General features: G+C 43.1%; 3 protein-coding genes across 4 annotated transcripts; 2 read left to right on the top strand and 1 right to left on the bottom strand.

Moving 5' to 3' along the window:
- The first annotated feature begins 6,694 nt into the window (after positions 1 to 6,694).
- On the top strand, positions 6,695 to 12,749 carry LOC102061207 (lysozyme g). The gene is made up of 5 exons (XM_026793004.2): positions 6,695 to 7,347; positions 8,146 to 8,235; positions 9,754 to 9,953; positions 10,174 to 10,312; positions 11,047 to 12,749. The coding sequence occupies exons 1-5, from the start codon at positions 7,305 to 7,307 to the stop codon at positions 11,175 to 11,177; spliced, it is 603 nt and encodes a 200-aa protein (XP_026648805.1). The 5' UTR covers positions 6,695 to 7,304; the 3' UTR covers positions 11,178 to 12,749.
- A 726-nt stretch (positions 12,750 to 13,475) lies between these two features.
- MRPL30 (mitochondrial ribosomal protein L30) lies at positions 13,476 to 27,438 on the bottom strand. 2 transcript variants are annotated; one of them, XM_005486424.4, is made up of 6 exons: positions 27,307 to 27,438; positions 26,894 to 26,974; positions 26,289 to 26,435; positions 25,426 to 25,499; positions 25,201 to 25,334; positions 13,476 to 13,617 (listed from the first exon to the last, which is right to left on the bottom strand). In XM_005486424.4, exons 1-5 carry the CDS (start codon positions 27,355 to 27,357, stop codon positions 25,202 to 25,204), a joined length of 486 nt encoding a protein of 161 aa, XP_005486481.1. In that variant the 5' UTR covers positions 27,358 to 27,438; the 3' UTR covers positions 13,476 to 13,617; position 25,201. The 2 variants fall into 2 exon arrangements, with proteins under 2 accessions (XP_005486481.1, XP_074391881.1); XM_074535780.1 differs by lacking the exon at positions 13,476 to 13,617 and having other exon boundaries at positions 25,152 to 25,334.
- LOC141728246 (lysozyme g-like) lies at positions 19,818 to 21,850 on the top strand. Its single transcript, XM_074535781.1, is given in 4 exon segments — positions 19,818 to 20,093; positions 21,034 to 21,119; positions 21,121 to 21,167; positions 21,548 to 21,850. Coding segments are annotated over 4 exon segments (405 nt in total). The 5' UTR covers positions 19,818 to 19,943; the 3' UTR covers positions 21,670 to 21,850.
- Positions 27,439 to 27,451: the final 13 nt, after the last annotated feature.

The raw sequence follows: 27,451 nt of genomic DNA, 5'->3' as shown, positions 1-27,451 counted from the left end.
AACAAGTTCTGAAGAGCGCATCAACTGAGTAGCTGCTCTCAGACCCCATTAGTAGGCTGGATTACCTGCAAGTGTCACAGGGCTGGAGGGAGGCCAACTCAAAAGATGAATTGATGTGGTCAAGTCCTATGTTACAAGCAATCCCCTTTTTTCTATCCCCCATCTAGAAATACTAAAATGAAGGCTTTTCTACAGAAATTTGTATAGAAATTTGGGCTTTGACCAGTACAGTTTCTAAGACAATCCCTTTGTCTTCCCCATAAGGGTAAAGCTAAAGCTGGTGTTCTCAACCCAATGTGAGGGATGCTGTCACTTTATCTCTCATATATATACAAACAAGCACTAGCTGCTGAAGAAATAACATGGCTTTTGTACTCATTGCATATACAATAGCTGTGTAACCCACTTTTTGAAAGGAAAATTCTGTCAGGAGTGGCTGATCTGTCTCTTTAGAAGAGCTGCATGTGACAGTTTGAGAGTTATGATCTGGAGCTGAAGAAAAGCCTCTAAGAATCAGAAGGTGAGGGTGCTTGATGTTACAGTAGTCTGCTTGAGAACTCCTCCAAGGAGTATGTTGCTCCTGAGCCACATTTAAAGGATAAATAGAGATAAGTTGCACCACATTTGACACAAAAAAGATTTACTCAGATCTTTTGTTCTTTGGATCATGCTTGGGAGCCTTCAGCATTCAGCCAGTCCAATATGATTGTGGTGATCTAAGACATTGTGGTCTGCCAGTTGCTCCTTGTTCCCTGTCCCTCTGCAGAGCACTGTTCCTGTATCATATGCTACAGAAGGCAACTTATGTTCATACCTACTTCATCAATTTAAGGTAACACATCACACTGGCTAAAGCAGTACATAACATCCCAGAGCACCACCCAAAAATACCTTGTTCAAATTTGGTCAATTTTAAGTGCACGTAAACTGAGAAATACTGGGTGCTTGTTGGTGGAAAGGAAGTAGTTAAGAAAACTTACTTTTAGAGAGCCCATAAGGTGCATATTCTAAAGCTACTTTTTGGGTTTTGATTTATTGTTACAGCCAGGGCTTGAGCTGCCTAAACTAAGCCAGCCCTGGTCTAGTTGCCATGTAGCTGTGTCAATTCAGTGTTGAATCTGTGTTAATATAATTTGCATTTTGGAGTACAGCCCATTCAAGCATCATTCGCCTGGTGGTATGACCTCAACATGTGACTCTTATAAAAATGGTTTAAAAATTAACTTACCTTCCTTGCAAACCATGCAATATCCAGTAATGATTGGCTTTTCCCAAGATGACATTGTATGAAAATCAGATGATTGATACACAGAACAACATTAATTACCTTCCTGATCTACTTCCTCCTTGCTAATTATTTCTTTTGTTAGTGCACCACCCTAGAAAAAGCCTGAAATTATTTCCTGTTTGTTTTCTAGAATGTTAACAGTCCTCAATATTTTGTATCATTAATTCCAGGCACACAGAAATATCCTTAATAGTTATAATCAAAACACAGAACAGTTTGGGTTGGAAGGGACCTTAAACATCACTTAGTTCCAAGCCAATGGGCAGGGACATCTTCCATGAAACCAGGCTGCTCAAAGCCCTAGACAGTGTGGCCTTCAACACTTCCAGGGATGGGGCACCCACAACTTCTCTGAGCAACCTGTTTCAGCGTCTCACACAAAGACTTTCTTCCTTGTACCGAACCCAAACCTACCCTCTGTGAGTTTGAAGCCATTCCCCCTTGTCCTATCACTACATGCCCTGGTACAAAGTGCCTCCACAACTCTTTTGTTTGGTCCCTCTAGGCAGTGGAATGTGCTCTAAGGTCTCTCCAGAGTCTTTCCTTTTCCAGGCTGAAAAATCCTAATCCTAGCTTGTCTTCATAGGAGAGGTGCTCCAGCCCTCTGATCACCTTGGGGACCCTCCTCTGGACTTGCTCCAGCAGTTGCCCATCCTTCTTCCTCTGGGAGCCCAGACCTTATGAGAGTGGAGTGTAGTGGAGGGGCAGAATCCCCCCTCAGCCAGCTGGCCCCAGCTGACTTTGCTGCAGCCCAGGCACAGTTGCCTTTCTGTCTGTGAGTACACATGGCTGGGTCATATTGAATTTCTCGTCAACCAACATCCCCAAGTCCTTCTCAGGGCTGCCCTCAATCCTTTCATCCCCCTGCTTATATTTGTGCTTGGGATTGCACCCATGTGCAGGACCCTAACTTGGCTCAAACTTCAAATTACTTTGCTTTAGGTGATAGACCTGTGTTTAAGATGGGATGTGAACAAGCTTTCATAGAATCCAATCCAGTAATCTTTTTGCTAGGATACCTTTCCTGTGGTAAAACTTCATTTTAGAGAACAGAAGGAAAACACTTGTTTCCCTCCCTCATAAACACTTCTGGCCTTAGATACTTTATGTGAAGGCCAGAGAGATGCAGAGGGAGATGTTACTGCAGTGCTCATCTGCATTCTTCAGAAAGGCAAGGTAAAGGAAAAGATTGGGACACTCTGCACTTGTTTACTTCTGAATAGAGTGAAAACTGACAGCCTCATGTCTTACAAGTTTGAAGGCTTGAAGATGTGTAGATGTGTTGCTTAGGGATGTGGTTTAGTGGTAGAATTGGCAGCGCTGTGTTAATGGCTGGACTCAATGATCTTAGAGGTGTTTTCCAACCTAAATGATTCTATGATTACTTCCAGGTATACTAGATGTTAGAAAGAAAAACCTATGGAAATGTAACTATTAAATTGGGTGTGTCCCTTTAAAAGCTGGGAAGGACAACAGTAGAGGATTTGTCTGAGATGATGCTACAGATGCATCTTTAACTGGTCAGCTAGTGGTAGGTATCCAACCTACGTCAGCAGTGATGGGCAGCTTCCCTATAAAGCAGTTACAAAGTCTGAGAATACCTGGTGTTACCTGTAATTACATCCCAGACAAAAGGAACAACCTGGGAAATTCATCTCCCTGTCGATGTTATGAAACAAGCTGAAACTCACAATGGAGACAATAATTAATGTGAGTATCATTCCAAGTAATTTTAGATGGTATTCTCACCACCCAGAGATGTGATGCTAAAACCTGGAACCTGAAGGAGAACAACATGTGCAGCATGTAATCCTTTTCAAACTGATGCTCAATTTTGATCACTTCTCCATCAAGCAGAAAGTAAAAAACTTTCTCAATTTTGATCACTTCTCCATCAAGCAGAAAGTAAAAAACTTCCCTTGGCATGAGGGGGAAAAATATAAAGTGAAAATCTGTGAGTAGGAAAGAACTGTTGGTACTGAACCTTGGTGTGCTTTAGATCTCAGGAGTGGTCCCTTCTAGTTTATGTAAGGGGAAAATGCTATTGTGTCAGGTAACATTTTTTGTCCACTCTGCTCTCCCTTTACCTAAATGTAACCAACAGTGTCATTGATAGATCACAGAGAAAGTGTGTCTGTGGTCACTGACTGCAGCTTAATGCCAGGATGCCCATGAATACCAGGAACCTTTCCTGCTTCTTAAATTTAAGAAGATGCAGATACTATTTGATAAGTGAACTCCTTCTCTTTCCTTGACTTTCCATCCCTTCCCTCCCAGTCACACACTGGGCTGACCAAACCCAGCACAAGGAGAATAGGTATTGACATTCCTCCTGATGAAAATTTCCAAATTAAATCTATCATAAAAATAAAAATATGTGCTGTACTAGTGACAGATGCAGCCCACTCTCATTAAGTGGCTCACCTACACTCAATGCTCTGTGTTTACACAGCCCCACAAAGACCTTTTAGCAGAGGATGGTGTTTTCTAACATCATGCAGCTCTCATTAGGTGGTGGTGCCTTGGACAAATGCACTAGCTGAGAGCCCTGCTCCATTCAGTATATATAAGCATGTTTCCATAGAGGCTGCTTGCTTTTGGCTTTTACTCTAAAAGACAGCTGGAAAATTTTGTGTGGATAAAGAGTGTTTGAGTGAGAAGAAGTCCATAACAGTGCTGAAAAAGTATCCTCTTATTTGGGCTTACAGAGGAATTTGTATGAAGACAAGGAATCTGCCCCAGGGTCCTAAGAGCTTATAGCAGCACAGATAAAAATTTGCATTTAAAACATAACATCCACTACTCAATGAGTATATAAGGAGCAATTGAAAAAGTATCCTCTTATTTGGGCTTACAGTGGAATTTGTATGAATACAAGGAATCTGTCCCAGGGTCCTAAGAGCTTATAGCAGCACAGATAAAAATTTTCATTTAAAACATAACATCCACTACTCAATGAGTATATAAGGAGCAATGCAATGCAGAATAGGCATTAGGAATTCATGTGACTACTGTGAAATGTAGAAAAATGTGATTACATGGTAAAAAATGAAAGAGAAAAATAAGTATCAAAGACAGTATTTCAATTAAAAACTTTATCTCAAGGACCATCAGCAAGTGGACAACACATTAGGAAATAAATCTTACCTAAGACTATAGGCTACTTCTCAAAGAAGGTCTCAAGTCATCAGCATGAACACAGGCTCAGTGACAGAGGAACATTAGTTTTTGTCACTAACATGATGCTGTTTTTATAAAGCATACCTAGATGTTAATACTAAATTGTTAAAATCTATTTGAGAGAATACATTTCTTTCTAATACAAAATTATTGTCTTGTTCTGTAGAGGATAAAGTAATGTGAAAGGATAAACCCCTACTGGGTTTGCTGCCATCAAGCTGTGCAGTATGAGCTTTTCCCAGATAATTTCTTCTTCTTGTTCTTCCCTCCAGCATTTAATCTGTAGCCATTGTCTTTGCAAGGACTAAAGCACACTGTACATGTGATGTTTCCATTTTCTAAGTGTTAGACCATGACAACACAATGATGTGCACCTTACATTATGTCAAACTTTAGCTTCTGCTGTTCAAAATGTTAAAGCCCAGTAAAAGGATTACATGATAGCCTAGTCTAAAATACCACAGAAGATACCAAGTTTGAGCATAAAGAATTATTGCCTAGCTTTATTGTAATCCTTGAGAAGGTTTCAGTAGGAGTTCTGTATTTAACACTCACCTTAACCCTTATACCAAACCTCCTGTAACAATGCCTGGTTTTGAACATATTCATTAGTAACTGGCCAAAACAGCATTTCCTACCTGCCACATCAGTCCCACAGAGCAATGGCAATAGATGGATTTGTGATGCATCAAATAATGAAGAGAAAGCAACCAGAAGAAAATCTTTGCCTTCCTAACCTCCATGCATGCTGGGCAGATTCCAGGGAAGAGAAAAATGCGGCAAACAGAACAGGATTGAAGGGCACTGGCCTCCCAAACTGTCTTTCCTTCTCCAAGTAACTCAGATGTTTTAGATATGTGAAAAGTGTCTTGGCTGCAGAGTGCAAGTCTTTCAGAGCCCCTCTGTGTGTCCCCACTAACTCCAGTTTCTGGGAGACCAGTTTCTTCCTCCTAATTTCTGCTGCAACCTCCTGCCTCCCCACATCTTAAACTCACACCCTGCCTCTGCTCTCAAAGTAGTCAAGTGCCCGTCCTGAATTAGGTTTGTTGTAAACAATGAAGCTGTGGGAGGATTTTCCTTAATTGTCCTTGTTAAAATTCATATGGTACTTAATTAAAGTATAGTACTTAATTAAGTATGATACTTAATTAAAAGCTTGCCTATCTGAAACTATTGAGGAACCAAGACAAAAACAATCCTTCCAGAAATATGTCCAGATGCAAAGCAAGGAGGGGACTCCACATGGATCTGTTTTTTGCCTGGCCTCTGCCACTGATTCACTTCAATAATTTCTGCAAGTCATTTATTGTGCATCAATGTGCTTATTGATGGAGGAAAAACAGTGTTTATTTCCTTTCACAGAGTTGTCCTGAGTCTGACTAACCACCCTTTGTGCAAATCTTTGGATGAAAGAAATCTTTGGAGTTCTAAGCTCTTAATATATATTACTTAGTGTACTTTAAAACAGTCATCACAATAGGTAGGAATTAACATTCCAAAGCCCATAGGGTGGATACCTTTTCCTATGTATATATATAAAAGTCATCAAGGGACCTGCCTCAGAGGAAGGACAACTCAGTACAGGTGAGTCTGAATTCACTTAAAGAATATTTATTTAGAACCAGAAGCCTTGATTTGTTTTGATTTAGCATTTTGCCAATATTGTGATTGCTGTGGTGTTTCTGTAGAAGGTCTGTGAGGTTTTGTGATGGGAGTGGAGTGAAAAAAATTCCTGCATGTGAAAACAGCTACAACCTGTAGCTTTCAATGGGGACACAGATGGATTTCATAGGTGTTGGATCAAACTGTGTTTATCTGGGCTTGTGAATACTTAGCCTTAATGTTAGAGCTCAAACAGAGCTACTGGGTGTACCCTGATCTGGCCATGGGCATTGCAGGCCTGAAAAAGCTCCATCAGGACAAGAGAGTCTTTCCAAGGATGCTGGTGGATTATTTGTGTTTCTGCATCCATATAATCTGGTTTGCAGTAGAAACGCAGTCTAGAGAAATGACCACATATGCTATTAAAACTGATAATGTTTAATGTTTTAATGTTTAACTGATAATTCTAAACAGGATTAGTGTGAATTGCCTACAAGATTTGTGGTGTATTTTGTGTTTGAAATCTTCTTGGGAAAAAAAACCCCAAATATTTATAAGCCATAAAAGCTGCTCAGTTTAAATGTGTTCATCAGCAAGGCAAATACAGTCAATTTTTTTTGCATTTGATAGCTATAATCTGATTATATTTTGGAATTTTATTAATAGGCACAACATACACATTTATTAGTAAAGTGGTTATCTGCCACTATCACACAGAGAAGTATTATTTCACCAGATAAATGCTGGAGTTGCCTTGCATGTTCTTAGCAGAGTATTAAGGATCATAGTTCTTGATTTTTGAAAACAAGTTTTTTCCAAGAGCCAAGAAAAAAAATCCTTTTTGAATAGGGAGGCAGGGGTTAATGCACTTAATAGCACATTAGATTTCAAACACCTATAAAATTAAAGCAAAGTTAGTGGATGTTCTCATCATAAAGACACACCATGGGATTTCAGGAGGGGCTGTATGAGCAAGCAATGACAACTGATGGGGCTAAAAAAGGCCCCTGCTAGTCCAAGGAACCAACCCTGGTACCAACCTCCCCAAAGGGAAAAAGTTCCTCTGCTGAACAACTCCTCTTCAGCTAAGGCCATCCCTGTCGGGTGCCTCAGGGTGGAAGCTTTTGGCATGCCAACTTTGCTAGAGTGCTGCTGAAAATCATCAGTAATTTCTTCATGTTTTGCAAACCATGTGTTTCCAGGTCTCCTTGGACAGCTGAGGAGAGCCATCACCATGATCCCTGCACTGCTGCTGCTGGGTCTTTCGGCCCTTGTTGGTAAGACAGGTTTGGGTTGCTGTCAAAAGCACACTGGGAATTTTTTGTGGAAAGACCTTGGAGAGGAAGTGCAGTAGGCCTGGGGCTCCCTTCCTGCATGGCCCTGTAAGATCTGGTGTGGCTGAAGGTCCTCAGCTGCTGTATGAGGCTGCTTGCTGCCCACATATGCCTTTTAAAGCAGACCATCTGCAGGATGAGACTGAAACCAAGGGAGTCACAGCCATGTCTCCTCTTGGTTTTCCCAGCTAACCTTATCCAATCTCCCTGCCTTCTCAGAAATGGTCTCACAAAAGTGATCTGTTTGATAGAGGCTATTTGTCCCTCAGTTACAAGGGAAATAGGGAAATTTTCCCAGACTGAGGCAAGCATTCTCCTGAATTAATTCTTCACCAGCTGATCAAGGGACACAGCAGACAATCCCAGCCAGGGTGCCCAGTGACCACCAGCCATCATCTGAGTGGGTCCAAACACTGAGGGGCATTGAATGGGAACTGCCATCTGAAATAAATGCAGAGGCTCTGGTTCTCCTCTCCCACACCAGCCTCTAGACCTAACAGGGCAGGTGCATGTTCATCTAAACAGTAATTAGATCCATTTGCTTCAATATTCAATTAGAAAAGAACCAATTTCTGTTCTCTACCTTTCTTTGATAATATTACTGATGGAGACCAGTGGCAACCATACAAGCAGGGCCAACACAAGGGGATGTGGATTGCAGGTCTGGGCTCTCTCATGCTTGACTTGAACAATACTGCTCTGAGACCTTCTGTGTTCAAACACTTCTGTTTCATATTTCAGCTCCATCCCTGAGTTACAGTTGCTATGGTGATATAAGTGCTCTTCAAGCCCCCACGGTCTCCTGTACACCTGTAAGAGCCTCTGACTGTGGTATGTATCATTCATTGCTTTATTTATCAACTTGTTTGTACCTGACAGAGAGATGCCTTACCTCCTGCCATTGCCAAACTAAATGTGGTGCAGCTATTCAAACAGCCAAAAGGGAGAAAGCAACACTTCCTCTCCCAAAAGAGCAGGTGAAGCCTTCAGACCTGATGGGAAGTGGAAAGACAAACTTCATGTGCCACAGTCAGGATCTTTGTCCTTAAAGGAAAAGGAAATAGTACCACCTCTTTTCAGTTAAAACAGCCTCTTCATCAGCCAGGACTTTAGCATCAGCCTCCAGGACTTGTCTGCTCCCAGGGTAGGATACACAGAGCCAGGTCCTGAGTGCTGGCATGGTGTGCTTCACATTTCTCTCTTTCTTGCCTGGTGCTACTGCCTGTTGTGAGCACACAGCTGACTGTGTCACATTCCTACTGCTGATATCTCCATGTTCCTTGGATGTAGACTTTTCCAGGGCAGACACCTGACTGTGAGAGTTCAAGAATAGATCTGAACCTGCTTGCTTGTTTACAAACTGTTCCAAATTTGCTTTATAAAAGCCCCCACTTCCTAGAGATAGAACATAGCTGTTACTGCAATGTGGACAATCTGTAGTAATACACCCTTCAATTTTTTCAAATCCATTTAAAAACTTCACTTCTCTGACTCCAGAGGTATTGGAATAATACCAATATAGCCGGATGGAATGTGCCTGGGCTCGTCTGGCCCTTGCTGCTTGACCAAAAGGCAGCAACTGTGGTGGTTTCACCTCAGAGACACCTTTGGCTAGCTGGATGCTGCAGCTGGGCGCTTGGGACAAGTCCAGGCATGCAGGAGCTCAGGTTTACCTTGGCAGAGAAGCTTTAAGGCGAGGATGAAGGAAAGGAGTTGGTTCTGATGGAGGGTTTCGATCCAGAGCTTTATTCCTGGCACACAGGCCTCTGAATGCAATAACAGCTCCAACAGGACTCTGAACTGTGTGGTTGTTGTTCCTTTTAACCCGGGGAGAGTGGGAGGGAAGGGGCACGAGGGACCACCAACCAGGTAGGGGGGAAGTCTCAGGAGACAAATGACACCTGGATGGCCCAATGTCTCTCCAGGGGTGAAAGGTATCTTTTGAATTCTGCCAATCATTTGATGCCCTTCTGGAATGCCAGGACTGACAGACAGCGCTCAGCAGGGGTCAGGGTGTGGAAAGGAGGGATGATTGACACACCTGGCAGGGAGGAACCTGGGGTATCTGAGGCAAACCACGACATCACACTGCAACACAGAGGTGCAGCAGAAGAAGAGGACCATGCATTCCACTTCCTAAGAAGCCTCCCTATTTTCCTGGTCATCCTTGGCTAGTGGAACAGCAGCTCCCTGGCCATAGTTAGAGCTGTGCTTGTTCCTCAAAACCTACTGCCCAACTTGATGTAGATGCGATTTCTTGAACACTTGAGTACTCCTTTGACACACCTGCTCACAGGGAAGCGAGGGGTTTGGGCAGGGCTGTGTGTAAATCTGCCTTTCCCTACGCAGCAGGATATGCCATGATACGGAGGACGGCTGAGGCAGACCTGCCACGCCTGAGGAGATACGAGATCCCAATTAAGAGAGTAGCCAGAAACCTGTGCTTGGATCCAGCTCTCATCGGTGCCATCATGTCCCAGGAGAGCCGTGTGGGCCTGCTCCTGGACAACGGCTGGGACCGCGCGCGCCAGAAGTACGGCCTGATGCAGGTACTCCAGGGTGACAAGCGTGAGCAACAGTAATGTAGTGCACACCCCAGGGCTTTATCTCAGCAAATCACTGTTCTGTGTTTGAAAGAGCTCTTTATTGCCATCCCTCTGTATCCAAGGCTGTCCTGAATAAGGTCATTCATTGAGTCAAAGCCTGGGAGCGCAACGAAGAGGGGGAGGCATTCAGAGGGAAACCCATTTTCTTGCTTGTCTTTCCTAGATCAGCAGGCAGCAAGTGCAACCTTCTGTGACGTGGGATAGTGAAGAACACATAAATCAGTGCTCAAATATCCTGGTTCTTTCCATTAATGAAGTACGGGCGAGACATCCTACCTGGTCCTGGGACCGGCAGCTGAGAGGTACGGAATGAGCTTTGGACTAGGGAGGCACAGACCGACTGATGGGAGTGCTGTGTTCTTGTTGGTGTCACTTTTAAGGGAAAAGGAGCATCAATCTGGCAGATTTTACAGCATCTCTTATGAAAAAAAAAAAAACCAAACCAAAACAAAAAAAAAAAAAAACACAAAAAACCCCAAACTAACAAAATAAACCCCCAAAGCCCCAAAATAACAACCAGAACCAAAGTTTTCTAGTTTAACAGAAGCAGTACCAGACCAGCAGACTGGCAATGAGAAATAGCTGTTAGATGGATAAATAAGATAGAAAGCAACTAAAGAAAAGTCACTGGAGAATGCAGAAACTGAGGCATCACAACACAACAGAATTATTGTGGCAACCTGTTAAGTTGTATCCAGGTTTCCTTGTAGTCTATGCTGTGCGCTGGTTTGTTCACCCTATGCTATTTCTTACTCTCCCTTCCTTGCTCTGCTACTGCCCTTCCTTTCCTCTGATTACACCCTTTCCTGGTAACAGTGTTCCATTTACACCTGCATTTGGAGAGAGACATGGCTTCCTTCACTACAGCAATAAAGATTTTACAAAATCAGTCACTTTTCAACAATAATGCACAATTTGCACTTTGTCAAGCAGTTCCTGTTTGATGAGATGCATGGTGGTTTTTTGCAACGAATTTTTGCTCTTAAATCCCTATTTCTTACTTACAAGCCCATAACAACTTCTTAACTCTTTCCAGGGGGAATCTGCACCTACCATGCCAGAATGGGCAATGTTCAGGTCTACGAGGCAGACCCGTGCAGCAGCGACTACAACTACGTCAACAGCGTGATTAGGAGAGCCCAGTACTTTAAGAGAAATGGGTTCTAGGTCTCAAACCCACCCCACCACGGAGCCTCCCCTCTGCAGACTGGCCCAGCAGGGATGTAGTACCCACTACAGCCCAGTGCTGTAGTACCCAGAGCAGTTCCTCAGGTCTCCTGGCAGGACCGATGCTGGTGGCATTGCCAATGCCACCTTGCTCGCTCCAGCAAATCCCAGCCCCCTGCTCACTGATGGGCAAGCTCAGCACTGACTTCCAGGAGATCCCCAGGGATGAGATCCCACCAGCTCAGGGCCTTTGAAAGGCAGATGGGGACATACCAGCAATGTTTAAATTTTGAGTGAGGAAGCTGACTTTTCCTGTTCAAAGCTGCACCCCAGGGCTGTTTGTGCATCTCCCAGACATGGATACAAACAGCTCTCCCTGGGCATCAGCTGTGCTCTTCCCATCTGCATCCACCTTCTTTCCTCTCCATGGCCAAAACAGGGCATGAATAGCCTGTGTTCCTTGCCTTGGTGCTGCTGGCTAAGGAGCAATGAAGAGATTTCTCAGTGGTCTCTGCAGTAGCTGAGTGTTCCTGTAGCCAGCCTTCAGGGGAACAATACTAAACATCTTTGGTTTGTCTCCTGAATCCATGGCCATGGTGCAGCTGGGGACCTCATCAGGGCATCTATATGGAAAATACTGCAAGTGCCACAGCAGGCAAAATGGCTTTCCATCAGTGAGCAGCTCTTGGAGCAGGAGTCAGCCCCATAAGTACCCACACCAGCAACCATATCACAGCAATAGTTTTGGTAAAAAACCCCACAACTTTCCTGTTTTAACTTTGGCATATTTATGCTGAGGTTCCTCCAAATTTAAAAGCATTTCAGCATCTGTCCCTGTGCCAGGAATCCCAGTTTCTAATAGAAGTGAATGAGCTCTGGTCTGTTTGAAAGTGGATGGGTCTCTTGGTGCCAATTTATTAATTAGAGAACAATAATGAGAGTAAGACAGAAATAAAGATAAATGTTAAATCCCAATGTTTATTTTTTTCAGTTTCATGGGACTCAGTGGGTAGCTGTGGGTACAGCTTGAGTAAATAACCCCATTCAGGACTCTTGGAAGGGTCTAAAACTCAATTTGAGAACAGAGAGAGGATAACGGTGCTGCAGACCGGATAGGTCAGAAGAGCTGGGCTTGAGTTTGGCTGCTGACCCAAAATTGTGAACATGGTAATAGGAATGTTCACACTTAGCCTTTCAAATAACCATTTTGGAGGCGTCAGAGTACTTTTCTTCCAGCTGCCACCATTGCTGATGCAGAAGAGATGTTCCTGGCAGTCCTTGCCTGGCAGCAAGGGGCAGTGCTGTGCCTGTGCTTGGGCTGCCAGGCAGGGTCAACACAGGCAGCATGAGAGCTGGACTGGAGGCAGCTTTTGCCAGCAGAGCACTTTTAACACTGTGCCCCTTGTCTTGCCAGTCCCTCATCTGCTTACCATCATGGCAAGGACTCTGCATGATTAACATACATTACAAGCAAATTAATTTTATCACCTCTGGAGACCAGAGGGAACCCTATGTTGTCACAAATGTCACTGATTTCTTTTTTAAGACTACCATAAACAGTTCAGTGCTGAGCAACACAGATATTGAAATTAGTCCTTAATGAAATCTGCACTATATTAATATAATTTTACTAAAATAATTACTTTGTAATACAAACTTATGAAATGTATCATAATTGTTGTTTACTTAACATTACTTCTGTAAAATTCATAGGATGAAGCCTTTGGTGCATTATGTTATGTAAACCTATGTTACATAAATCTCTTATGTAAAGCCTACGAATGAATTTTTGGTAGATCAGTATAAATTTCACATGGGGCAGGGAATCTCATTGCTGACTTTGTGTACAAAGCTGGGGCTTGAGTTCCAAGGGTGAAGAAGAGTGGAGCCTTCTTTGGTTGCCTTCACGTCATCCCCAGTTGCTGCCAGAAGCTCCTTGTCAGCACTATTGGTGCTGCCACCCCTGCAGATCTCTGAGCTCCTCAGGAGCCCAATTTGAAGCTATGAAGCTGCTGCTTCATATTGTGGTAGCAACACCCAAGGGCCTGCAGACCTGCCTGCTGAGTTGTGCAGCGTCACCACAAAGGATTATTTAGATTTTAAAGTCTATTTAAAATTCCAAATTATGGAAATTCCATATTTTGTTCCAAATTTTGTTTTAGGGTACCAGCACTTTGTAGCAAATACAGAAAATCTCTGCAGAAAATTAGTTGAAGCTTGATAAGTTGGTAGTAAGGAGCAAATAAACAGGGAAAGTTTAACAGTAGCATGCTGCCTTAAGATTTGAGCAAAAGGTTTCCTGACAAATAATGAGTTCAGATTGTTGCTCCTCTCTGATCTTTTCTGGTCACCTCTGTCCATGTTGCTGGAAGCTCCTTTTCTGCCTGATGTAGACAGAGCAGCTGCAGTCGCACTCTTGGTCACCCTTTTGACCCATGGCCTGTTGAAAAAAAATCCAAAACAACAGACATCTTGCAAAGCAAATTATTTAGTACCAAGTAACATATCAGAAAAAGCAGAAGCACAAGCAAGGAAAGAGAAAAGCCAAAGCAAAGGGGAAAAAAAGTTCCAGGGAATCAAAGACCAAGACACCTGCCTGAAATACTGAGGAAGGTGCTAGAGTAAAGGATTGAATGGCTCCTTCAGGAGATCCTGTGGGACAACAAAGCAGCAAGAAGCTGTCAGGAGGGTGCTGGCAGCCTGGCTTGGAAGGGAGAAGCCATCTCAGATCAATTAAAATCTTTATCTAACTGGGTAAGTGGCCAAGAGAGAGGCCATGGTTGTGCCATAACATGAGGGTGATAATGCTTTCAGCAGAAATATGAATTTCCCTCGTATGTGAAGGGCTTTAAAATAAGTGGAAAAAGCACTGGTTAGCAGTAGCTTCTGGCCAAACTCATGAGATTTCCAAGTGGATATACACAAGTCTGTCCTAGAGCATTGTCGCTGAAATTTGCAGTCAGAAGATGAATGGAGGATGTGAGCTATCTAACCATGGGCTACACGGAGAGGAAACATGAGCACTTCCATTGTGGTTAGAAACTGTGAAAACCTGTAAGGAACCAAACACAGGAATCAATTAAACACAGGTGCAAAACACTCGATGAGGTCAAGCAGCAGTGTAGGAGGTGAGCAACCATCCCATAGAAAGGGCTGGCGATCCTGGTGGGAAGCAAAGTTGATGTCAAAGACAGAAGAAATAAAAAAGAAGGAATATCTCATTTGTGAGGTTATCTTTGTTACAGCACTGTGTGTGAAGCACCTGGGGTAACACTTCTCTCAGCTATTCAGCTGTCAGTCAGTGAGGCTTGGCAACAGTGTTTGTGCCTGTTGCACCAACAAAAATATGCTCAGGATGATCACAACCCTGATGGAAAGTACAGCCTGTGGAAATAAGGAATTAGATCTTCCCCTTGACCCAAAAAAAAAAAAAAAAAAAAAAAAAGAGAGAGAGAGAGAAAGCACATAGTTATGATTTTCTAATATACAAAAGAAACAAAGGACAAGGACCTACCAGCTTCCATTCCCCTTGAGGGCAAGACAAATAGCAGTGAGTTTAGCAGCAAATTTGTTGGATAATTAAAAAAAAACTTTCAGGATAACGAAGCAATTTTGTAGGTGTTTTAAACAACATTCCAGATCAACATGTAAAAGTTGCCGTACATCATATGTAACCACAAAATGGTTTGAGATGAAAGGACCTTAAAGATCACCAAGTTCCAACTCCCCTTCCATAGGTAGGAACACTTACCATTAGACCAGGTTGCTCAGGGCTCCGTCCAACCTGGCCTCAAACACTTCTCAGGATGGGGCATCCACAACTTCTCTGGACAACTTATTCCAGGGCCTCACCACACTCACAGGAAAGACTTTCTTCCTAACCCTAAACCTGCCCGCTTTGCAGTCATGTTTTGCAGAGAGGGGAAATGCAATAGGTGTTGTTTAAGGCCCTTTCCAAGTTAACACTGCTGAATCAGAATCAGCAGTCAGCAAATGGAAAACAAATTGCAGACTGGGAAGAAAAACCTTCTTTGTTGGGGACCTCTGATTTGGTTTTACAACTGATGTTACTACTGGGAAATTTATTTAAATGTGCTTCCTACAGCAAAGAGCAAGTGTGAGGTGGAGTTTTTCTCACTCATCAACTTGTTAAGCTGCAGGTGGCACGGGCTGATCCCTCCGTGGCTCAGGCAGGGATCTGCCTGGAGACTGGAGCTGCAGCAACTGGTTTTCATAGAAACCAGGCAGAGGGACCAATTAAACCCCCTCTTTCAGCAGTAACTGAAGCAGCAGGAAAACACTGTCAAAACCAAGTCCCTGTTGGGTCAGAGCCCTAAGCTACGGGGGAGAGCAGATTGTTCTGATGGCTGATTCCAAATGCTGCAGCTGGATCTGTTTGAGCCACGTGTCTGTGCCTATCTCCAAGATATGCAGAAAACAAAGGGAAATACCAGCACATGAAGGCAGTGCTGAATAACTGTGTTTGTTCTGCTTTGTTACTCGTTACAAAACTGGGCTGGGATTTCCTAGCCAGGACAGAGCCTCTTACACTGCCCAGGACAGGCACCAGCCTGCGGTCCCAGGGACCCCCATGGAGCCAGTGCTGCAGCTGGGGGTAACTGTTTTGAATGCTTGCCTCAGGTTATTTAATTGCCTTCCTGGAAACTGAATACTCCCAGATTGGATGCATATGACCTGCTTTTTCCCATTTCAGTGTTAAAAGAGATCACATTGTAGGACTGCAACCTCAGAGTAGTTTCCCACCAACATCTCTCACACAAAATCCTATTGTCATCTTATTGTGAAGCTCCCATACCTTCTTGGGGATTTCTCATCGGCATCTCATTGCAGCCCTGACTCCTTCTTCACAGCACAACCAACAAAACCCCAGAATCTCCTCTCACCCAACTAACCCACTCTTTTGTAGCACTCATCTTATTGGACACAGCTGTGGCCTATTAAGGGCAAGCCTGTTCCTAATCTTTGGTGATTAGTACAGCTGCAACTCCTCAGGTGTGAGACTACCTTCTGCACAATCTTTATTTTCTTACATTCTATGCCTCCACAAAATCCTTGTGCCTCACTCTACCATTTGTTTCTGTCCGTTCCTCAACCAGCTCCTCCTAGAAGCCAGGATTTATTGCAACCAAAAATTCTGCTTCTGCACCTCCTCCTGATGAAGCACTGATCCAGCCAGTGTGCAGGCCCCCACCCACGCCACCATCCCACATTTACTGCTCCTCTGGCCTGACTGACCACTGTCACAGAACTGAAAAAGGATAGTACAGTCCTACTACAGCATTTTTATCAGTAGCAACTGGGATTTCCACCCACAGGTTTTTAGGGTGCTTTTCTTTTCCTGTATTTTTATGCTGTAACATTTTAATCCTTCACATAGAGCATCCCTCTACATACAGCATCACACCTCCACATCCTCCTCAGTGGTTCCTATGAAGCTGGCAGTGCTGCATCTCATTGGTTTTCTAGCCTCCACCGAGACTCTTAGACACCTTCTGTGTCAGGGCTGTCATTTGGTCCAGGCATTTGTGTTCTGGCTTGATTTTGAAGTCTCTAGCAACTGTACAAAAACACCTGCAAGTTTGTCTTTGATTTGTTGCTTAATATTGCCCTTGCCACTGTATTATGTTAATTTTGTCTTTCTCACCTATTGTGATTGTGCTGTTTATTCCCCTCATGTTTTTTTCAGAGGTAAACTGAACATCAGCCTCGTTCACCTTGCAGATCACGTGAGTTCAAACTAGATACTCCTCTGTATTTGTCAGCTTTCCCCTGCTTCTAGTGGAAATGTTCCTCTAAAAGCTCTTCAGTTTCCAGTGACACTGGTTGTCTATGCTATAGCTCAGGTGCAGCTTGCCCCTTCCATGCTGCACCTCTCATCCATGTTTTGCCAGCTCCTCACATGTCTCACCCATCTACAAATCCCTGCATTTCCCCATGAGGCCATCTTGCAGCCTCAGGACACAGACCTTCTCCCAGCAGCCAGAGCACTGTGCCTTCCTAACCCAGGCTGGGTAACCTCCCACAGCTCAAATGGGCTTGATTGCCTTGGGAAGCTTGTGTCAGCCTGGTTTCTCCCCTGAAAGCATAACTAGGATCACTCACTTCTTACCCACCTCTTATTAAGCTAATTAGCAATTGGAAGAAATATTCAAGAACATGGAAAAACCCACACAGGGAGGATGTGGCTGACCTGAGACTCTACTGCTGCAGTATTCAGTCTTCCACACTCAATTTCCAAGAACTGGAAAGGTTTCTTGTTTCAAAGCAGGCAAGGAGAAATTTGACTCATTTTTGTCCTTTAAATCAGGTTCTATTTTATTAATTCCCTGCTTATTCAGCCACCCCTTAGCTGATTCAGATCAAGAAACTAACAAAGTTTTTAAAGGGGTTTGGGTGTGTGCATAGTTACAGAAACCAGGTTTATAGATTCCTGTCATAATAATAAAAATCCTTGCAGCATATTTTTGTATCTTTCCTCTAGAAATGAAGACAAACTCTAAAAAGACACAGCTGCATGCCTGAGCCATAAATGCCATAACAGAGGACCAGATTATCCCACAGATGTTTGTCCTGAACCATTTAATTGCCAGTGGCAATTTTTCCTTCCTGCCAGACACATGAGAGAAGACTGAAGAGTGGCTGCTACTAAATCTGGTCCAGTGCCCTGCAGCCTGGCTTCTGGGTAAACCAAATTGTCCCTGCCCTGAGACTCTTGTGATCAATAAAGAGCTGCTTGCTCTTTATTGTTTATATTGCTCTTTATTTATTATCATGGATACTGAGTGATCAGTGGAGACCTTGAGTGGATCACTGTGGCCCTTGTTATATGTACTACAGATGGATATCCTACACTTACCATATGCACAAAATATTTCAGTAGTAGAGCTGTCAGGTTGCTCTAGATGGAGGCTGAAGAGCTAGCTGAGTGTAAATAAAGACCCAGGGAATTCAGGTGAAACTGTCCAGGTGTGGCAAAGGAGGTTTGTATAGAACATATGAGCAGAAAATAAAGTTGTTCATGGTGGGAGTGCCTCAATTACTGTGATACAGAGAAAGCAAACTAGTACATCCTTTATGTTTCTGCCCCAAAAATAAGGGAATAGTAGCACAGGCCATTTGGAGATTACTGGTTTGTGAATCACCTTTAGTGCTTTTTGAAACTTTTTAAATGTCACTTGTTTTGAGCCACATCTGTTCTATTCTCCTTCCTGTCAGATGCACTTTCCTTTTCTAACCTTCTTTACACTCAGTCATAATTGTGAACCTGAAGAGCCCCATGCATGAGCTGCTGTGACTTTGTGCAGGTGATTCTCTATGGGAGGTATCAACAGCACAGCAAAAACTTACAGAATCTCTCAGTGCAATGACACGGGACGAATTCCCCCGCTAAAAATGCAAAAGAGCTGCTGAAAGAGCAAAACGGCATTTCACACCCTCAAAATCTGCCGTGGGGAGAAGCGGGTCAGGATGGATTCTGCCGCGGGAGCTCTGCCATCCAGCGGCTGTTTCCTCACTGCTGCACAGCTACAGCAGCTTGGAAACCGCACCGCCTGCTAATTTGGGGCTGCTGACCTTTGTTGTTCTTGTGCAAGAGGGGATAACAACAGGGGCCTGGCGCAGTCTCTGCATATCCGAATGCTGAGCAGTTGCAGCTCTGGTCATGTTATTGTTCCTGGATCTTTGCCTGCAAAAATGTCATTAAATCCAGAAGCCCATTTTCCCATTGTCAGCATGTTACTGCATCCCATAACTGAAGGGGAGCAGCCGTTTTCAGACAAGGCTCCTCCATGGTTCCTAGCAATGGGACTTTAAATTAAAAGCTATTTCATTTTTTCAATTCTAATTGTGTTTTTGCTGTAGAACAGAATTCCTGCTGTGTTTGGGAGGATGCACAAGTTGTTAGGTGGGTTTCAGTCAGGGATCTGAAAGCATTTTAACAGCATGAGTCACACATTGCACTGGCCTGACATCTGCTTGTAAAGACTGCTCTGTGCTCGTTTCAGCTGAAACCAGCACATGTTCTTAGGCTGTTCAGAGTGTTATGGGAACATGCTGAATGTTGACACAACTGGAGCTTTGGGGACAACTGTGAAAGCAGATGGTGTGAGCTGTGTAGGTAGGCACTAATTCAGTTGTTCATTCTCCCCTTACACCCGTGCACAGGCTCATGCCTGTTATGGATCCTGGTCTCTGTCAGTCAGTGCCAAGCAAGCAGATATTTTCACAATCAATCAAATAAGACCCTACTTGGACACATAAGTTTATGTTGGGAAAAGGGTTGCCTTTGAGATGACATTTAAGACCATCACAGAAAAAAACAGAAGTCTGCTGGGTGCACCCAACCTCTGAACCTACTTTTCTCTCTCCACTGAGAGTTTCCCTGAAAACCTGAACTTCTGAACATTTCTCCATTATAGTCCTAAATTCAAAGGGACTAAATCTGGGACTAATCCACACAAAGGTTTAGATTCAAAACAAGACTCACCTCACTTTCAATCTGCATGCTAGAGAAATGCCCTCTAAATCTGAAGAAAAAAGTCTTTTATATCATCTGTGTATTGATTTCTAAGGTACTTGTCAGTAAAATTAGTCAATTCTTTGTTTCACTCTAAACAGATTCAGAAGGATTTGTCAGCTCAGTCATAATGACCTTTAGAAAATCTGGGTTTGGATTCTAAAATGAAAGGCAAAGTCATGCATGTCATGTTGTAGAAGTTCCTGCCTTAGAGAAGACAGCAGAAGAACATGGAGAAATACCAGGCCAAGATGGCAAAAGCTGGCAATGGTGAGGGTCTTGCTCCAGCTGTGATTGATTGCTGGTGTGATCTTTCAAGAGCTGGGACAGAACTGAAGGATGGCCTGGGTGACCATGGGAATGCATTTGGCTTAACACAGGTATGGCCAACCTTCTTAAAAACATAAATCTCATCCTTCCTTTGAAGCAGAGTCAGAAGAGTGGCAGGAACCTCGTTGAAAAGCAACCCCCTAAGCGTTTTCAACCAAGTCTTTGGCCAGACTAAAGCCCATGCTAACCAGGCTGTCAGCTCCCAGCACCAGGGAAGAACCTGGGTGAGCATCAGTGCATGAGCACACTGCTTTTACACTGTGAAACTGATGATTGCTTCCCAGCACTCCTGTGGGACTGAAGAGATTAATTGTCCTTATTTCACATTTAGATAATAGGTCTTTTTTTCAAAAAGCACCTTTTTAAACTGAGCATGCTGTAGGCTGCAATTACTACCATCAGGTTAATTATACTTTATGCACCACAGGGGCCTGGGTTGTGGGGGATCTTGCTTCATTATTCATGCTTACATTTGTGCCTAGCTTGTTTGCCAAGTTGTAGCCTTATCTGTAAAATCCCTAAACATTTGCTGCATGCATGGGATCTGTTTTTCTAACAGCTCAAGCCCCCTCAGACTTGTGCTTTACTACATCATGGATTAAGGAGAGATCCCTATAGGAAATGGATTTTCCCACCCTTGATTCAGCTGGGGAGGAGAGGGGCAGTCACCTTGCACCTGGAAAGAGTGAAGCAGCAGTAATCCTGCTTTCTCCATACTGTCACCTTTTCAACAGCAGCTGTGCTGTTTTTTTAAGACTCTGACAGACAAGGAAGTAGGGCTGGCATTCCTCTTCTGTGTCCAAAGGGACCTCACACATCTGCTGGCTTTGCCTGCGCCATGAGAAATGCTTGTGTCCTTTTCATAGAGTCACAAAAGAGGTAAATCCTGAGACTGAGGACCAAAATGAACACCAGCAGCCTGTAAGCAACAAAGAGCTGTGGATAAGTAGTGGGGTATCTGGTGTGGTGATGTTGCTGTCTCGCTTTCAGGCTGGCAAACAGTACCATAAGATTGGCAAGCCATGGAACACTGAAGAGCACCTAGGACAAGACACAGAGATTTTATACAGGATGATAAATCCAGAAAAAATCTCTATCTTGGACAGAGGAACAGCATCTCAGAGGCTGAGTTTTGTCAGCTTTGAAACACTTCACATATGTAGAGTCAAGCATGATAATGCTGTAAGCACTGCAGAAAGCTAAACACATCCCCGTCCCTATATTCATGTCAAATAATATTCCTTAGTATGCACTAAAAGGAATAAAAGAGTAAGATTAGCCTTCTAGCAGGTTTTTTTTGAAATCTGGCAAATACCATGACATTTTTCAGTTGCAAGGAGTAAGGGTGGCCTCTCCCCCTCCTCTCTCCATTCCATTTGTTTTGTGGTTCTATACCCACCTACAAAAAGTAACCTTTCCTGGTTGCCTCTCCTGGCAACTCTGAAGTATTATTTACTGATGAAATAGCACCTCTGTTTACATGTTTCTTTGACCCTCTTTCCAGGTGGGATCTCAGCCTATAATGCAGGAGTTAACACTGTCCAGACCTACAACAAAAAGGGTATTGGCAAAACACACAACTATGCCAATGATGGGGATGCGAGAGACAGGTTTTATAGGAAATAATGGACATTGATATCTCTGAGTAATGATTAGATTTGAGGCCCTGATTTCATACTTTGCTTCTAATTTAAAACATTCTGAATTTCTCCTCCAGACACAATAAGAATGGGGCAGGACAATGAAGCCAGGAAGAAGAACAAACTTGCAATGGGATTTTTTCCAGCTAAGGCTAAAAAAAACCTTAAAAGATAACACAGCTAACAGTTCAAAATGTAACTTACCTTTTGCCTTTAATTTTTATCTTTCATCATGAGAATATCCAGAGTTTTCATCTGTGCCTGCAGTTTCTCAAGCAGCAGATTAATGCTGCAAGGAAGTTGTAACACTACTTAACAAGATTTTACCCACCTTATTTTTTATCTGTTAATACACGTATCTAACAGCTGTACAAAATAGCAGTGCCAGCTCTGGAGAGAGCCTGAGCTGTCCCTGTCAGAGGCTTTCAACACCCACTGAGCAACCTCATCTGGCCTCAGTACTGGCCCTGTGTTGAGCAGGAGGTTGGACTGGAGACCAGAAAGGTACTTTCCAATCTGAATTTTGCAATCTTCCTAAGTCAGTCTGTCTGCTCCCTACACAAAAAGGGAAAAAAAGTCTCCTACCTGTGCTTCACAAAGATCTACATGGAGCATTACAAAGCTCCATTACTGAAAGGGTGTGGGCACACACTGTGTTTGTGCACGCTGCTGGTTCAGGTTTTAGGGTTTGAGAGCAAATCTTGAGAGCATGTATGCTCAAACAGAGAAGGTTTGGGATAGCAGACTAACTGTGGGAGAGTGGGGGCCCTTGGGGGAAATACCATTTCAGAAACACCCAAACGTACACATACATTAAAAAGTTTTAAAAAAAAAAAATTCTTTTTCATTGGAACTGTCAGCTTGTCAATTAAACATCTCTGTAAAGACCTCTTGCTGCTGCATCGTACTCAGAAATAACAGCTACTGTGTATTTTGCCTTCTCTCTATGTGGGAGCCTGCAGTGTCCATAGTTTATCAGACACTTCTTCAGCTGTGAACGGTACCAAGCCTTTTCATTAACACAGGCCCTCCGGCATACCCTGCAGCACTTCTGTAGGCTGCAGCACCAGAGATCCACACGCACATCCATACACAGAGCGGGTGGGATGGAGTTGGCAGAGCCCTCTGCTGGAAGCTCCCCAGGCTGCAGCGCCACGGACGTGAACCCCGAACGTGCCCGGCAAGGCTGAGCCAGCCCTGGTGCTCCGGGACACCGATCCAGCCACAAGTCTTATTATTTGTTATCTACCAGCAGCAAGATCCATTTGCCTAATTTTCTGTGTCCTAGTACTTGCACCATCTTTTTAAAGAATGTCCTGTGCCTTGGATGCACTACATATATCCTTCAAGAGGGCTCAAACTCTAGCTTGTACCTTCCTGTGGGAATATGATCAACACCTCACAGAGACTGCAGTCATAACACACTGCACCACAAGATGCTGTCCAGTTGCTGGAAGAAAGGCAGGAGGTGAAAAAAGCAACATTAATTTACTTGAAAAATGATTAATTTATCTGAAAAGTGATTAATTAATCACTTCTCCCATGCTATTTTATTTCAGCTCAAATTCTCATTTCTGGCTTCAGCCTGGCCATAGGGGCCATTACACTCATCAGTGCCACTACCACAGCCTGTTACTAACATATTTTATGAAAATCCTGTCACTAAGATTTTTCTCCTGAGAAGCTTCACAAAAAAAATGTGAACAATAACAATCTGATAGCTGTAGAATGTAGGCTAGAGATGATTTACCAACAGGTGCATCTTTGATTGGTCTCATGTAAATTGTTTCTATTTGATGACCAATCACAAGTCCAGCTGTGTCAAGACTCCAGTCAGTCACAAGATTTTATTATTCATTCCTTTCTAACCTTCTGATGAAATCCTCTCTCTATTCTTTTAGTATAGTTTTAGTACTAATTTTCTTTTAATATATATCATAAAATAATAAATCAAGCCTCTAACACATAGAATCAAGATAGTCATCTCTCCCCTCATCCTAAAAACCCTCAAACACCAGCACACCTATCTTTTTCCCTCCGCACGGTGCCTCCAGCTCTTATATCCCTGTCCCCTTTGAACTCCTACAGGTGTTTACTCTTCTCTGCAAGCAGGCAGAAAGGATAAACACTAATTCTCAGTGACTGCATCCCTCTGATGTTCTCACAACATGCAGTCATTAAGATTAACTCCTCTTCAGTGCGTCTAATGTGGGAATGGCTCGCGGCGTGTTAAATTACAGAATTTATCCTGACTGGAATGCAAACTACTTTATCATTTGATACAGCAGCAGCTTGCTAACTTTGGCCACAGTTCTTAAAACTGTAAATAAAATTACACACACAGTAGTATTTTATAAGCTTGCAGCCCATAATTCTAACTCACATCAGAGGTTTTCTTCAGGGTCTCCACATTTCTAACGTCTGCCATTCTAGAAAAGGAAAAGCATTAGCTTTCACATGGACTGCAGCTCTCAGGCTATTCTTACTGAACACTTAGGATCAGGGGATACATATGATCACAGCAGGTTTCCTGAAAGACAAATTAGAAAGCAATCAAGAGGTGAATAACTCCCAAATGGAGAGTTCACATGCTTTGTAAACTACAGAAGAAGCCAGAGGACAGACTGTTTGCTAGGGAACTGTCACAGACAGATTTTTTGTGAAAAATCCTTTCTTTAGGATTTTTCCCTCTTCTGGGAAGCTGAGGCCCCAGAAAGAGAATGGAAACAATGGTTATGTGTGGAATGCAACAGGTGCACCTGAGATTGGCCCATGTTCCATGTTTACAATTAAGGGCCAATCAAAGACAAGCTCTCTCTGGGACAGAATCAGAGAGAGCTCCTTTGTTATTCATTCCTTTTCTATTCTTAACATAGCAGCTTCTGAACTACTCTCTCTATTCCTTTTAGTATAGTCTTAATGTATTATATATCATAAAATAATAAATCCAGCCTTCTGATCATGAAGTCAAGATTCTCGTCTATCTCTCTCACCCCGAGGAACCCTTGCAAGCCTGGTAACAGGGAACAAGCAGAGTGAGATCTGGATAACCATGGTAAATCACTCTCCAATTCTCATGTGACAACTAAACAGAGGGCTTTTCAATTCCAATTCCAATTGCCTCCTCTGTGCATTGGAAGTCCTGCAGTATTGCTGTAAATCATTACTGCTAGCTGTGAAATGTCCTCACCATCATTAGCTAGAACTATTCTACTCACCTCTCTGCTTATTTGACTTTACCAATAAAGTCAAACTTTAATAAGAGAACTTACAGTTAGCCAAAAACTGCAGCAATCTAGCCACAAAATTAAAACACAGAGAGCCCATAATTCATTTAATATTTCAGGTAATTATTAACAACATTGAATTTTGTATCTGTACACCTGCAATCCTTCTTTAAGCATCAGTACCACCTTCGCCATTCATAACAGAGTAAGAACTTTTACTTTTCATACACAAACTCTTAACTGGGGATTTAAAATATTTATTTTATAAAATCTAAATCCAACCAGCACACCTTATGCCTTAATTTCTTTCTGCTCCACAGGTTTCAGGCGCTTTTTAATGATAAGCTCTCCTCTGCTTGTCAGAAAGGTGCTGGACAATTCCTCTTCTGTTGGCAGCCCGTGGGGGAGCTTCAGTGGCTGAATTCTACAGGCAAAAGAGTTTGCTTAGTGAACTCCTGTGACTAGAAGGGAGTTACATTAAATGTTCCAAATAAACAAACAAATAGTTAACAAACCTTATCAGATGTTTAACAACTTTCAGTCTGGAGTTCACAGAAGGGATATTTTTGTGCAGTCTTGGCTGATGTGCCTACGTAAGGGATAAAACAAGTTTTACAAATGTGTTGCCAAATCCAAAATCTTTGTTCACTGAACTTTGCACACTACCAGTACAAAAATAAACCACGTTTGCAAATGTAAGATTTAGAGAAGTGCCATGCATCAAGAACTGACATAAAAAATAACGCAATCAAAACTTGATTCCAGTCAAAAGACAATTCCAGCTTTACTCCTACACCACTATAAATGCATTTTTCTTCCAACTGTTAAAAATACCATAAATGTAAATACAAGAGTTTAGGGGCAAAACTGATTTCTTCAGTTATATCTAAAATTGATCAAGCACACATTTTTTCTCTGTAATATAACACTGATTAGACAAATCTTTGCATAATGTGCAGTTGGCCTGAAAAACTCAGATAAACACATCTTTGACACAAACTTTTAGAATCCTGAATTTGGAAGCCTTTTCACTGATAAATTAATTTTATTTGCCTTCCTACAATTTCTGAATAATATGACCTGCAGAGATCTGAATTCAAAGTATTTACAAACCTATTTCTATTCATTTAGAAGAATTCTCAGGGTAAAGTTCTCCTCAGGCAATGCAGCACAATACCATACAGAGATATTCTGAATTCCCACTAAAAGCACATTTGCCTCAAACATTCACCTCAGCTCTTAAACACATCATCACCTTCTCAGACTGCTTTATGGCTGCTATACATGTAATTCTGGTTTGTGACTGCAAAATGGAGATCTTTATAAAACTCACCAACTTAGTTCTGACATACACAAGTATAAAAAACAACAATCATACTTTATCCAGTCCCAGATCACGGATTATCTTCTTTTCCCAATATGGACGACCAATGACACTTTTTATTCTGGTGATAACATGGATTTTGTGGGGCTCCTCAGGGTTACCTCCATACTTTTCATGATCTCCAGGCCGTGGCTGAAATACCTAGAATAAAAAGTTCACAAAACCAGAGGTTTTATCCTTAAATATCTGGTCATTAGTACTGCAGTTCACTACTGCCCAAAACACACTTCAATCTTGGTAAAAATTCTTACATATTTTTCTTTTCAGGCAGTCAAAGCACCAATAAAGTGACCTCATATTTAGCTTTTATAACATGAAGTCAAACATATTGCTATGATGGTTAGCTGATAAGTATAGTAACTCTAGAGTTTAGCCACAGAATGGCACAGAAATACACAGACAACACCCTGTACCAGCACAACACCTAATTCACATGCAATTTATCAGGGAGCCTGTGATCAGCCTCTGGATGGCAAGTTTTTCCACAGGCTTTAAGAATGCTTTTAGGGAAAAGAGTCAACTAGCACCAGATAAAATTAAAAATAAATAAAACTAAAACTATAAATGTAAGAAATGTGAAGTGCAAGTCAAGCACATACCGAGTCTGGAATATTGGACCTGGTAAAGAGACAACGAACCCACACCGGGGACGCCATCCCCTCCACGCTCTTCCCCAGCACCTGCAAGGAGAGGAGGGCATAACTTGTCTGCACTTTCCTTACAACTGTGAACACCTGCGAACAGATGACACAGCCACGAGTCCCAGCCCCACCTGGATCACCAGATGGACTCACCTCCACGAGATCCCCTTGGATCCCTTTCCCGGAACCCCACCTGGATCCCCATTGTCCCGGAGGCTACAAATCTCAGCCCCAGCTCAGATCCCCAACTGGGTTCCCGTTCCCCCTGGATTCCCCCACACCCCCAATCCCCACCCTAGGTCCTCACCTTCCCGGTGCCCGCAAGCCCCAGAGCCTCACCCTCCCGGTGCCCACAAACCCGAGGTCCTCACCTTCCCAGTGCCCGCAAGCCCCAGGCCCGCCCGGCCAGCCGCCGCCGCCATCGCCGTGCGCACCCTTGGTCCCGGTCGGACACCGCTGCCGCGGCACTTCAGTTCCGGGCGGGCGGAAGGACAACGGTGCGGCACCTCCCCTCCG

The sequence above is a fragment of the Zonotrichia albicollis genome, chromosome 2, assembly GCF_047830755.1.
Source record: "Zonotrichia albicollis isolate bZonAlb1 chromosome 2, bZonAlb1.hap1, whole genome shotgun sequence".
NCBI lineage: Eukaryota > Metazoa > Chordata > Aves > Passeriformes > Passerellidae > Zonotrichia > Zonotrichia albicollis.
The sequence above is the reverse complement of the archived record's forward strand: the minus strand, read 5'-3'. Positions and strand labels throughout refer to the sequence as shown.